The sequence below is a fragment of the Penicillium bovifimosum genome (assembly GCF_028826915.1).
Source record: "Penicillium bovifimosum strain IBT 22155 chromosome Unknown utg000005l_segment0_segment0, whole genome shotgun sequence".
In the NCBI taxonomy this organism is placed as follows: Eukaryota; Fungi; Ascomycota; class Eurotiomycetes; order Eurotiales; family Aspergillaceae; genus Penicillium; species Penicillium bovifimosum.
In genome coordinates this window covers 338306-351100 of record NW_026622714.1, presented here as the reverse complement: position 1 = coordinate 351100, position 12795 = coordinate 338306, and the positions used below count along the sequence as shown (strand labels likewise).

Below are 12795 nucleotides of genomic sequence, written 5' to 3'. Positions count from 1 at the left end.
GACTCTGTGGCTCGTTCTAAGGCCTCGCTCTCCCCGCGACATGAGTAACGTGGTCTGGGCCGCATGGAGGGCTCCATGCCCGGGGCTCCGTGCGTCCGTGCTGCCCCCGGTGACATTCCGCGCTGCAGGTCGCGATCTCCGCAGTACCTCATGGCGCATGTACAGCAGCACATCACAGCGCCCACTTGGGTTACCAATCCCGAATATTCGATCGCAAATACATTCCCTCCCGTCTCGGACAACACCCGTCCTATTCCCCTCGCAACAATGCAACCCGATTTCAGTCCCCCGCCGTTTTAAACGTACCTCCGCCGCCTCTACAAAGAAAAAGTCCAAGTCGGATCCCTCTGTAGTCAGTCCTCGCGACAAGCCCTTTTCCGATGCCGAGATCAAGGATATCTTTGGTCAGGCCAACATCAACACCAAGATGGGGAACCGTATCTTGGGCGTCCTGCACGGCCACCGTCTGACCGGCACGCTCGATGCAGACTTGCCAATTGACATTGTTCGAGCCGTCAGTCAGCAGCAGCTTGACATGGCTATGGAATGGCTTCGGAATGAATATCCAGTTGATGAAGATGCTGCCATTCTGGCCCGTATCGAGCGCGAGGAGCGCGAAGAGGAAGAGAAGCTCATGCGCCGGGCCGAGAAGCTGGGCTTGTATAAGCCGCAGAGTGGCTCGTATGATGCAGAGCTTGGGGAGGAAGGCTCTCCGTACGGCAAAAGTGTTCTGAAAGAAGCTCGCGAAAAGAATGAGAAACGCTTGTTGGCTGAACAGGAGCGAAAAAGGCAGGAGTGGCTCGATGGCGAGCGCAAAGAACAGGAGCGATTGCAGCAGCAGTTTGGGAAGGATACTTCTCTTCAGCAGTATCAGGAGCAGGCGCTTACTGAAGGTATGTGTCATGGGAGTTTGAATACGGGTTGTCCTTGTTGGTGTTGACTCTTTCTAGCTCGTCCTCGTGCGGATCCCATTGAGAGGCCTTATCTCGCTTGGGTTCAGAAACATCATATCGCTGCAACTGATGAAAGCCCCGAATCAATGAACATCAGCAATGTAAGAATGGCTCAGTCTGTTGAAATATCTCGTTGCTAATAATACTTATGAACGACAGTATCAGCGTCTGCTTGCTCCACTTCTGTTCACTGCCGTGGTTCTGGGCCTCTCTTACACCTTTGCCCAGACGTATGAATTCCCCGCACGTAAAGACCGCTTGATGCCGGATGTGCCCCCTGCCATAGCCACTGTGGGTGCCATCGTGGCAGCCAACGTGGCAGTCACTTTACTATGGAAATATATCCCTCCCGCATGGAAATTGCTGAATCGCTACTTCGTGATCGTCCCCTTCTATCCCAGATCACTGGGCATGATTGGAAGCGTATTCAGTCATCAAACATGGAGACATCTTGGAACCAACATGATGGTGTTAGGGCTTATGGGAACCAGAGGTATGCATATGACCAGCAGAAATAGGCAATATAGATGCTAACATTATCTCCTACAGTTCACGACGAGATTGGCCGTGGAAACTTCTTGGCCATCTACTTTGCTTCCGGTGTGACGGGATCTGCTTTCTCGTTGATGCGTAGCGTCATCCTTGGCCGTCTGGGCATGACCTCCCTCGGAGCTAGCGCCGCAACCAGCGGTGTCGTCGCCGCATGGTGCATGTCTCACTTTGAGTAAGTATTCCGCCACGATCTCATATATTAGTCTGTGGTACCTATGCTAACTCCAAGTAGTGACAAACTCACCATGTGGATTCTTCCCCAGAGCCTCCAAGACCAGATTTGGACCTATGGCTGGGTTTTCCTCGGATGTCTGGTTGGCACTGAGATCTTCAGCTTGATAGCTCCTGCTTTCTTATTCCGTGCCTGGCCCCTCTCTCGGCTAACGAAGATGGACCATGCTGCCCATCTAGGTGGGTACGTTACCGGTGCCGGATGTGGATATGCTCTCCTGCAGAAAAAGAAAGAGCGTCAAAGGAAGGCAAGGCAGCTGAAATGGCTGTAGTCTATAAGAGGACTAGTCGCCCAATCCTGGACTTACTTGTATCATACTGGCGTTACCATGGCAAATCCTAGCATTCATACTACTTACACTTATTCACTATTCATTCACCCTTCAACTACGAAGTTCACGACACCTTGCCACTCACTACTGATGCTATCTATCTATGGCTCGGGGTTCATGGAATTTATGCTGGAATATTGTGATGAACCGCATTTCCGTGAAGGATATTGCAAGCTTTACGCAAGAACGACTTGATTTCTCTTGATGGCCAGCCCAAGACCTCAACTTCGACATCAATTAACAGAAATACCTATGACACTTACCTCCATCACATGAAGCCCTACGTCCAGCATGTCTTCCATTCTAGCCGCCTTGCCGCGCTTAGCAACAAAGATCAGATCTTTATCAAGAATGATCTTCTTCGTCAATATCATTTCATGCCAATATGCAGCGAGATCCACGGCAAGAAGGAGATCTGGATGTGCAGGCCCAGGCTCTGAGAAATCAGGCAAAGGAGCTTCTTCTTCATCGCGCTTGATGGGTAGAGAGATACACCTCTTCCCTAAACCATACATGGCCCTCCCGTTCACACTGCAGCGGTTCTGTTGGATCTGCTTCAGTACATAATCCATAATCTCTTCATCTGTGAAGTGCCTGGGTACCATATGTTCCGGGAGAAACACAGTGACCCAGTAGTAGTCCCTTCGGTTACTATGAGGATCTGCGAAATTCTTACCTTCAGGGGTTTGGAACACACTTGGCTGAAACAGCTTTGTCATGCTTGCGGTCAGTATCTTGTATAGACTCGGGAACCAACTGTACCTGTAAGGATCTGCGCTCTGGTATGAAGTCTGGGACTCAGGCTTCTGATATCTGGTACACTTTCAGTTATTTGGCGACAGCGATATGCTTTTAACATCTTGAGGGGGAAAATTCGAGACTTGCGATGTATTATAAATGTAAGATCAAGTGAGACTTGAAAGAAGGACAAAGGCCTTTGTTGCTACTATGGCTTTCTTCTCTGTTCAAGAGTCTTTGCTGGCCTTTGATAGAAGTCTCTACGCTGCAAGATGTGCATACACTTTGAACTATGCATAATTCGACCTCCGCTGCTTTAGTGGGCTTGCATAATACTATCAACTGTATCCATGAGATCAGCTGATCACCGAGATAACCCCAATTGACACGACAGACTTACCTCAGTTACCTCAGCCGCTCCCCTTCAAAAGGAGGTGGACATGGCTCCTCTCGGGCCATTCCAGGAACGTTCGCTGTGCCCTATGGCACATGAAAGCCCCGTATCAATGTCTGAGTGGTCTCCCATGCGCGGTGCGGCCACGCTGAGAGCTTCTCCGCGCTGGGCCGCTGGCCATCCACCACTCTTGCTGCCGCGTCTTCCTCATGGCGCAGAATAGCGAGCCAATGCTACAGACCGTTGGTAGCGCTTCAGGCCAAAGTATGTACTGACACTGTGTTACGTGTAGTCTTAGACCGTAGTTGTAGTCTATCCCCGTGACCCCGTGTCCCCGTCTGAATTCTGCCACCGCCCCGTCGCACGGTTATAAATATCCCCCGTCCCCCAGTTTCTTCCTCTTCTTTTTCTTTCTTCTTCATACTTACCTTGTTTGGGTGTCCGCGATCATGAAGGCGGCTCACCACAGCTTGGTCCCTGCATTGCACATCGCGGCGGAACAAGCTGTTCAATGGCTTTCGGGTCATTGACAGGCGTATTCTTTGGCACCTCCCCACTCTTGTGGACATTCTTTTCATCACTCCTCGAGCCAGTGGCACGAGCTTGGAGAAGAGAAATCGTTTTGTAGCTTTACTAGTCTCTAGAGATCCTTTGCCTAATCACCTATCCGTAGGTCCCCTTTACTGTCCAGAGTTCACGCGTCATGTTTACTTTCCCCTCTACATTGTTATCTCTTTCGAATAATGTCATCATTACGTTTGACCAGCCACTCAACTCGGCCTCCATTCTCCGTACGGAGTACTACATTGTATCACGTCGACATCCATCGAGGGTCTCCGGACCTCCTACTGATCCCCACCACGACATAACAACCTGGCATCACGACACTGCACGCCAGGTTATGAAGCAGTTCCACGCGTCTTTCTCAATCGAAACAACGCATACATGGGTACATGGGTCGGTGGACTCTCGACCACGTCTCGGAAATTTCATTCCATGTCGTTTCTCGGGAGTCGGACGTGTTTGTTCTGGTGGTATCGTCATAGTGGTTTACGGATAAATGATACCAACTGCTGAACCCACCTAGTTGTTCAAGAACATCTATGAATCTAGAGTTGTGATATAAATTATAAAGCCTGACTACGAGTACGGAGTACAAAGTAACAAAATTTATACTAGGTTCGTATTGTAATGGGGAGGTGTGACCTCCCCCTACAGGCATGCTTATTGCTTTTCCTGTCCACTCCTTTGAGTTTCACGTGAGCGTTCCTTACGTCAGCAGTCACGAGCTGGAGATATAGTCGCGAGGTAGCTTTAGTTGATAATACACACTCCTACACATCTCATATTTGACTGCTTGTGCGCAAGCGCCCAACCTCTTTGCTACCTCTGGTCTGATGTCTATGCTAGGTGGTATCTGCTGAATCGACCCGTGTGCACACAGCCTCGAGCGTTCCCCTCTTCATATGGTGACCGACGCAGGGAATCGTTTTTGGGTGGCTGAACACGCAGTGCTATCTGGCAGAAACGTCGACCAAGGTAGAAGAATTTGGGAAGTCAAGATTCGAGACAGGGGTGTCGAGAGAAAAGTGGGAAGGAGGTTTGACCCCGAGGAATCCGTGGAAGATCCAGGCTAGTGGGAAAGAATCCCAGGCGGTCTTCTGATTGGATCGCGCTCGGCGTCAGATTCCTGCACGATGTTTTATTTTTGTGATGAGTATGAAAAGTTCGCGCGAGGAATTCTCACGAATGAGATAACCGATGTTTCCGATTTGCGAATGCTGGCCCGCATGAGCCAAAAAGAGTTAGTTCAATTTGCCGAGGTACATAAGAAGACGGTGAGGGGAGTAACTTCCCCAGACAGAACCTCAGAAGGGTCTGCAGCATGTGCTCTCGTAGCACACTGCTCCAGACATACCACAGCCCTGGCCGATGTACCTCGGCAAATTGAACCAAACTCTTTTTTGGCTCATGCGGGCCAGCATTCGCAAATCGGAAATATCGGTTATCTCATCCGTGAGAATCCCTGCGTCGCTCACCATATGAAGAGGGGAACGCTCAAGGCTGTGTGCTCTGAGGCACACGGGTCGATTCAGCAGATACCACCTAGCATAGACATCAGACCAGAGGTAGCAAGGAGGTCGGACGCTTGCGCACAAGCAGTCAAATATGAGATGTGTAGGAGTGTGTATTATCAACTAAAGCTACCTCGCGACTATATCTCCAGCTCATAACTGCTGACGCAAGGAACGCTCACGTGAAACTCAAAGGAGTGGACAGGAAAAGCAATAAGCATGCCTGTAGGGGGAGGTCACACCTCCCCACTACAATATATACAGCAACTTCAAGCGCGAACCCCTTAAAGAGAGGGAAAGTTGGTAGGACACCTTTAGTACTTGATCATACAATCCCGGCTGTGGGCCGGCAAATTTAGAATTAGAGTTTCGGGCCGCCAATCTGCATCCAAGGATCAGCCTACGATCAGCCGCAAGAGCTTCAGCCACTTCAGCCCGATCTCTACCCATCTACATATGGGCTTTTGCAGATACCCCGTGGCGCGCGAAGCAAACCGCTTCTAAGACACTGAGAGTCTGAGTGTCTTTTATAGTTTTATGACTGGTTCCTACAAAGCACGTGGCTTGTGGATGGGCTCACCTTCTACCTCTCAGGCTCTCACAAGTCACAACCCGGGTTCTTCTCCTTCTTCAATTACGGTCGCGTGGATCGATGATGGCTGTGAGATTGAAGACACTATTTAGAATGCTTATGTGATCATGTCAGGCTAAGTCAGGTTCTCGCTAGTCTTCCATATGGTCGGTTGCAAATTTAGAATTTGGGATGGATGGATGGAATATACCTATTCCGTAAGGTTCGAGAAAGGTTTTATTCCATTCTCTAGAGATCTCAAATCTGAGTTTGATAACCTACAGCTTTGGATTTTCACTAGGTACAGCCATAAATCCAAAGTATGGTAACACAAGCTACTTAGTCCACAGCTCCTGCGCTTTAGCATATTCCTCAGTCTCATCATAATCCTCCAGTTCCTCCGGGGCAGGTGATGGGATTGTAGAAAAAATAATCGTACGGTTCAGGGTAACAACTCCATCGTAGAGTATACCAATCCACTTATAAGCATCGGCCTCGGCAAGGGCTAGGATGGCTCTCGTATCAGTGCTGCCAGTCTGGATCGGGATCGAGATACACACTTTCCCCAGGTTATGCAGAGCCTGTCGGCCGACACCAGCCCTTCTAATTTTAATCTGGTGATGCACATGCTTGAAGATTTCCTCGTCAGTGTGAGAGTCCTCCATCTCCTCGTGAAGCATTACGGTCACCCAGACAGCATCCTCGTTGGGGAGTTCTAGCAAGGGCTCGTCATCCTGGAATACCGAGTATTGCATATTTGCCAGGTCAGATATTGGCGAATTGGGATGGGATAGGTATATCCGACTGTGGGAGAGTAAAGCTCTTGTGTAGCAATAGATTGGGAGAGACACACTCGAGGGTATCATGGTCTTTATGTGTCCATAGCAAAGACAGATATGAATTCACTACGGTGAATTGAAAGAAGATTCTCATATTGGAATGGCTTTGTTCCGTCTTTGATAGATATCATCCCATTGTGCAGGTATACAGGCGCTCAGATTTGAGTCTTTGTCGACATGATGTTTTTGATGGGATCAATAGAAACCACGGAATCATACACTATTCTTTGTACGCGTGAATTTGAGAGTAGATAAGTCGGCGGTTTGAGTGTTGCAAATGTGCTTGGTACTCGATCTAAATATTAGGTCGAGTCTGCTTTATTTGCTGGATGGCCTCGATTATAGTCGAGCACAAAGAACATACAAAGGGCATAATGGGGACGCCGAGGACAGACTCGCAGGTTATCCCCGACAAAAGACCATGAGACAATAGCTTTGTGGGGTAATTCCTTTGTGTTCTTTGTGTCAATTAGTATCAAATCTCGAATGGCGTCCCCTTCAATTCTTTCGAATAAACACCTTTGAAGGTCTTTGTGTATGCTATCATTCTTTATGCATCGACCCAGGCGTATCAGCTCATATCTTTCCACTCTGGAGTACAAAAGGTTTACTCGTCGCAGCAATTGAAGCACAATCCCATCCTCAGCTCCCCAAGGCAAAGCGATACCACGAATACTAACTACCTCGACTCGCTGCCTCCAAAAGATTCCTTCCCACGCCGTCATCAGCGAACATTGTAAGTACCCCCATCGCTTGACCTTGACTCTCCCCGTAATGGCATCCACTAACTTCTGTCTCCAGGATCTTCCCCGGCCCATTCTGTGGATCTTGCTCGTCCTGTGGATCAGCTCTGTCACCTTCGTGGTTGAGCGTTGCATGATTCGCGTTGGCCAAGCGGCAATCGTCTTTCAGGTCTTTAGGATCATTCACTACTGCTTCTACCAAACGCAAGACGACGAGTTCTTCGCCCAGATCTTTTCTGCACGCTTGGAGCTCAAGACTTTCGTTCTACAACTGTGTCTGCCGCTCACCGTGCATAGCCTTTTCAAGGAGGTGATTGGTGTCCTCAGAGAGAGGGTCATCGCGCCGTTCAATACGACTATTGTGGATTGTCCCGACTGCCGTGAGTCCCGAATCAAGTCCTATATCGAGTCCATTCGTCGGAGGAAAACTCACTCTCGCGAGTAATAGCATAGAAAGGCAGACTCTAACAACCATGCAGAGCCCTCGTATCTCCCACGGCTTCAACATGCTCGGTATGTCGCATCTCAAATGGGCGAAGCTCACTCGTTTTAGCCAACACAAGAAGCAACAGGTTCTACCTCCCAAGTCTCAAGAGCCACAGCAAGACGTTAAGCAGGCTTCTGACTATCTGAACAAATATATGCGCCATCCTTGGGGCGTAGTTGATTACTACATTCTTCTCGCGAACATCGAGCGCGGCCGCGACAAGAACTGCCGTGTAAGTGAGTGCTGCCTCGTGGAAACTGACGGCCTGAAGCAGGTTGCCCTACACGACTACCCAAGCTTCGAAAATGTCCCATGCGGCATGAATCCAACCGTGTTTTTCGTCACAATCCCGGTTCCCAATGCACACAATGAATTCACCAATGCCAAGCTCGTCTTGGGCTTTGATCTGACAACCCGCTGTTTCCAGGGATACCTATTTGAAGTGCCACAGGAGCTCAACAACTACCAGGACCTTTGGCGTGCCTATATGCAGGGCGCGGGCAAGCTCGTTATTGATGTGCACATCGAGCGGTTTCTCACAATCCTGCGCCATACCATGCGGCATCGGATTGAGATCCTGGAACTCGGGATGCTTCACCATAACAGTATGACGACACGGGCGTTTCAAGCAGGCATGGACATGCTCATTAGCATTCAGTTTTTGCAATTCGCTGAGGACTTCGCCGACCTTATGTGGGAAGATGCCGAGGGGGTCGTGAGATGTATGACCCTTTCCAGGAGGAATTGCGGTCATTGCTTGCAATCGCTTCGCAGGATTCTTGGTTTTCTGTTCGTGATGGGCTCACCCTTGAGAAGTATCGCCAGAAGCAGGTAAGAAGTACTGTCACTTCGGGTTTGTTCTACGGACAGAGTATTGTTGGGCTGCGGGATCACACCGAGCAGAGGCATTTAGATGGCTCTCACGAGTGCGGAGACAGTTCTCGTCTCGTCCAGGTCATTGCCGGCCGATCGGAATCGGTATCGAAGGCGCAGGTTCCGATCTTGGTCAGTGTTATGGTGCTCCTCTGCATTTATTCCATTCTCAATCGCGAGATGGGAGCTCTCCCCGGGCGGCTATGACTCAGTAGGCCTCTCTAATCCTTTAACTTCTACTCCGTACACAGTAAGAGTTTTTAATTCAACAAACTTCGATGATGGTTGGCTTTCCCCACGCACTATTAGTTTTGAGTAGGGCTGGTAGATGTAGATCAGCTGACGCTAGTAGCTGATAGGCCGAGGTCCGTTGGCGTTAGGCTTTAGGCTGGTACTATGTGGAAGGCTGCAGTGTTTTGTACGACAGAAGCCTGCGCGTTGATGCATAAAACATTCAACTCAGGTACACAGTACAGAGGTAACAGGTTGTAAATCCATAAAATGTCCCACCAAAATGTATATCAAGCAAATGCACCCGAATCTGGTGATCAATTGACGAAGTGATTGAAATCAAAACAAATCGGAGTATGGAGAATGTTAAGACCGATCGATCGAAGGTAAGGGTTCACCGCCACACGCACTTACCAAATTAAGAATAGTGGGAAGCCACTAATGTGGCGCTACGTGGCTCACGAAAAGGCTGGCTGCCATAATCCTCGCTCTCATTGGTAGATTTGCTCCACAATATCTTGGCAGCGTCATGTAATTTGAGCTGTTCTCCCCGAAGCAGCTGAGACCTCCTTTGCTGCCAAGCCGCGCCCCCCAAGGGTTCTAAGACAGCAATGTGCAGCTCCTAATCTCGCTTCTTTTCCTTGTTTTATTTTTCAGCCCTGTAGCCCTATTGTCCAACGCTCTCCACTTCGAGTCTGTTCACTCTTCGAGTTTCATCCTACTCTCCCCCTAACGTGTACCGTACGTCGCACTCCTCGCTCCGTTCAATCGTGTCCCTTGTAATAGCTGTCCGTGCGACTCGAGTCCACGGGTCTTTTGGATCCTCCTTGAACCTTGTGATACCCTGAGTTGTACCAATTGCCTTTATAATGGCCGACTACGGTGCGCAAAACATCAATGGTATGCCGGGAAACTTATCCATGAACCCGGGAGACGCGTAAACTAACCGCGCATGTCGAATCGCAGGCACCTTTCAAAATGCAGAGACCGAACAGCAGATGGCGCGCGGCTCAAACAACCGCTTTGAGCTCATCTCAGGCCCTCTTCTCAATCTGAAGAATATGAACTACGGAACCTCCACCCTCTGGCACGGTAGTGTTTTGATTGTCACAAAGCCGATTCAGGAGCAGCCTCGGCTGCACATGCGCCAAGTGGGCGCCGTAGACATTGGAGCTCAAAGTGGCGGCGGCAGTGACCAGAAGAGCCAAACAGTTGAAGGTCTCAAGCTATACGAGGATCCTCAGAAAGCGTTCTGGCGATTCTCGCTGGCCGTGCCGGTGGAAACATTCGAAGCGCGCTGGGAGTATGACATCCCTGGTCTGCACAGCGAGAGCGGAGAGCAGGTCCAGGCACCCTGGCAGTTCGTCGTTCCTGCAGAAGACCAGTCCATGCGCATCATGTTCCATTCGTGCAATGGCTTTTCTGTCGGCACAGATATGAACGCTTGGGTGGGTCCGAACTTGTGGAATGACGTGATGCGCGTGCATGACAAGAAGCCCTTCCATGTGATGGTTGGTGGAGGCGATCAGATCTACAATGATGGTATCCGTGTCGATGGTCCGCTCAAGGCCTGGACTGCCATTGGCAACCCACACAAGAGGCGCGGTCATAGCTTCGATAATCAGATGCGTGCTGACTGCGATGAGTACTACTATGCAAACTACGTCCGCTGGTACAACACTGAGCCCTTCCGGACTGCCAATGGCCGCATCCCCCAGGTCAATATTTGGGATGACCACGACATCATCGATGGGTTCGGATCTTACACCGATCATTTTATGAAGTGTGCCGTCTTCCGCGGTATTGGCGGTGTCGCGTTCAAGTACTACTGTCTTTTCCAGCACCACATGGCTCCTCCAAAGTCAACTTTCACCACCGATGCTCCGCAAACCATGCACGCGGTCGACGGCACGGCCGGTGCTGACCCGCGTCAGGTGGAGAATACTTACGTTCTGGAGAACCAGGTCGAGGACGACAGCTGGATCATCGGCAAGCGGCCAGGTCCGTATGTGGAAGAGCGCAGCCGATCTCTCTACATGCGTTTCGGCAAGCGCATTGCCTTTATGGGTGTGGATGCTCGCACAGAGCGCACCCGCCACCAGATCAACTACGAGGAAACCTACGACTTGATCTTTGATCGTCTGCAGCGCGAGATCCTCGCAGCTGAGGGCGACATCAAGCACCTTGTCGTGTTGCTAGGTGTGCCCATCGCGTACCCACGTCTAGCATGGCTGGAGAACATCCTTACATCTCCGGTGGTTGCGCCCATCCGACTCCTCAACAAGCGCTTTGGCGTTGCGGGCGGCTTCTTCAACGAGTTTGACGGGCAAGTTGATCTCCTTGACGATTTGGACGATCACTACACGGCACGCCAGCACAAACACGAGCGCAGGATGCTAATCCAGCGCCTGCAAGAGTTCGCCCGCAGCCACAGCATCCGCGTGACCATTCTCAGCGGTGACGTCCACCTTGCCGCGATCGGCCGCTTCTATTCAAAGCCGAAGCTTAACCTCGCAGGCGAGAACGACCACCGCTTCATAGTCAACGTCGTCAGCAGCGCCATTACCAACAAGCCCCCGCCCAAGGCCGTTGCCAATCTCCTCGCCCGACGGAACAAGATTCACCATCTCGACCGGGAGTGCGACGAGACTCTCATGCCATTCTTCGATAAGCAGCCCGGTGGCCTGGAAAAGAGCGCTACGTGGAACAAGGTCACGATGCCGTCTCGGAATTACGCGACGCTCACTGAAGTCGTCGCTCCGGCCGGGGCCCGTGAAGTTGGTTCCGCTAATTTGGATAAGTTGCCCAAGGACGGCCACGCGCCGTTGCACAAAGGCGAAGTCGATGCTGGAACAACGCACCGCGCCGCTGATGGCTTCAGTGCTGACAGTGGGATGTATGGTGGACTGGATGTTGCCGTTCGTGTTGAAATCGATCCCCAGGATCGTAGTGCGACTACCGAGGGATATGGATTCAGTATTCCGCCCCTGATGGCTACCGAGGGTCCCCCGCCTACCGGTCACCGCCTCAGCATGCACTCGCGCCGGTCCCACCAAGGCCGGCCATCCACAGCAATGTAATTGGTCTCTTTGAAGGGGGACTTCCCCAGATTTTACACTATCCACATAATGTTTGATTCATGTTGATGAGAGTTGGTATATCTGTGTCATTCTGCTGTGTCTTCCCTCTATTGATACCTCCCTTATAATTTACGTTACCCAATTGACTTTGTATCTGATATTCGTTCCCTAATCACAGTCCGATGATAACTGATTTCTCAATAATCAGGCATCTCGATGTATAATAGCCCAACCGAATAAGATAAGCTCAAGAGATAAAAGCGGAGTCCCCTAGGGCGGATACCTTTACTATTTGGGGTTTAGCCCAGGCATTAAGGTTTCACATTTGGCAGGTTTCCAAGGTTCATCGACTGCTCACGTGGTTTTTAGTGTATCCTATTCGGGTAGTTTTTTGGACAGCTTCCTACCGAGGTGATCAACTTCACCAAAGACCCAATAGACTCGATTTTGACATTCCATCACAGCCACCTATGACAGCTACACATCTGCAATGTTACACCTCGTCTCGAATCCAGAGATAAGAGGAAAAAGCATGCGAAAGTCAATTTCCAATTGGTCAAATGATCAAATTGGTTCGCTGATGGGATAGCCCTAGGCCTCTCACTGGCCAGGACTCAGGGGCTTAATCCTAGATTCCTAAAGTCCAGCTTTATCCGAATCTTCACAGACCCCTGTCGTTTGTCCTTACCTATCACC

General features: G+C 50.3%; 5 protein-coding genes across 5 annotated transcripts; 3 read left to right on the top strand and 2 right to left on the bottom strand.

Moving 5' to 3' along the window:
* Positions 1 to 40: 40 nt before the first annotated feature.
* N7515_005290 (rhomboid protease PCP1) lies at positions 41 to 2008 on the top strand (the record flags this gene model as incomplete). Its single annotated transcript, XM_056666034.1, has 5 exons — positions 41 to 893; positions 951 to 1054; positions 1113 to 1446; positions 1503 to 1677; positions 1738 to 2008. The coding sequence occupies 5 exons, from the start codon at positions 41 to 43 to the stop codon at positions 2006 to 2008; spliced, it is 1737 nt and encodes a 578-aa protein (XP_056519630.1).
* Positions 2009 to 2244: 236 nt separating this feature from the next.
* Positions 2245 to 2787, bottom strand: N7515_005289 (uncharacterized protein; the record flags this gene model as incomplete). The annotated part of the gene is made up of 2 exons (XM_056666033.1): positions 2245 to 2268; positions 2332 to 2787. 2 exons carry the CDS (start codon positions 2785 to 2787, stop codon positions 2245 to 2247), a joined length of 480 nt encoding a protein of 159 aa, XP_056519629.1.
* A 3394-nt stretch (positions 2788 to 6181) lies between these two features.
* On the bottom strand, positions 6182 to 6601 carry N7515_005288 (uncharacterized protein; the record flags this gene model as incomplete). Its single annotated transcript, XM_056666032.1, has 1 exon — positions 6182 to 6601. One exon carries the CDS (start codon positions 6599 to 6601, stop codon positions 6182 to 6184), a length of 420 nt encoding a protein of 139 aa, XP_056519628.1.
* Positions 6602 to 7459: 858 nt separating this feature from the next.
* N7515_005287 (uncharacterized protein) lies at positions 7460 to 8995 on the top strand (the record flags this gene model as incomplete). Its single annotated transcript, XM_056666031.1, has 4 exons — positions 7460 to 7808; positions 7908 to 7941; positions 7982 to 8630; positions 8690 to 8995. 4 exons carry the CDS (start codon positions 7460 to 7462, stop codon positions 8993 to 8995), a joined length of 1338 nt encoding a protein of 445 aa, XP_056519627.1.
* Positions 8996 to 9888: 893 nt separating this feature from the next.
* On the top strand, positions 9889 to 12099 carry N7515_005286 (uncharacterized protein; the record flags this gene model as incomplete). Its single annotated transcript, XM_056666030.1, has 2 exons — positions 9889 to 9919; positions 9986 to 12099. 2 exons carry the CDS (start codon positions 9889 to 9891, stop codon positions 12097 to 12099), a joined length of 2145 nt encoding a protein of 714 aa, XP_056519626.1.
* Positions 12100 to 12795: the final 696 nt, after the last annotated feature.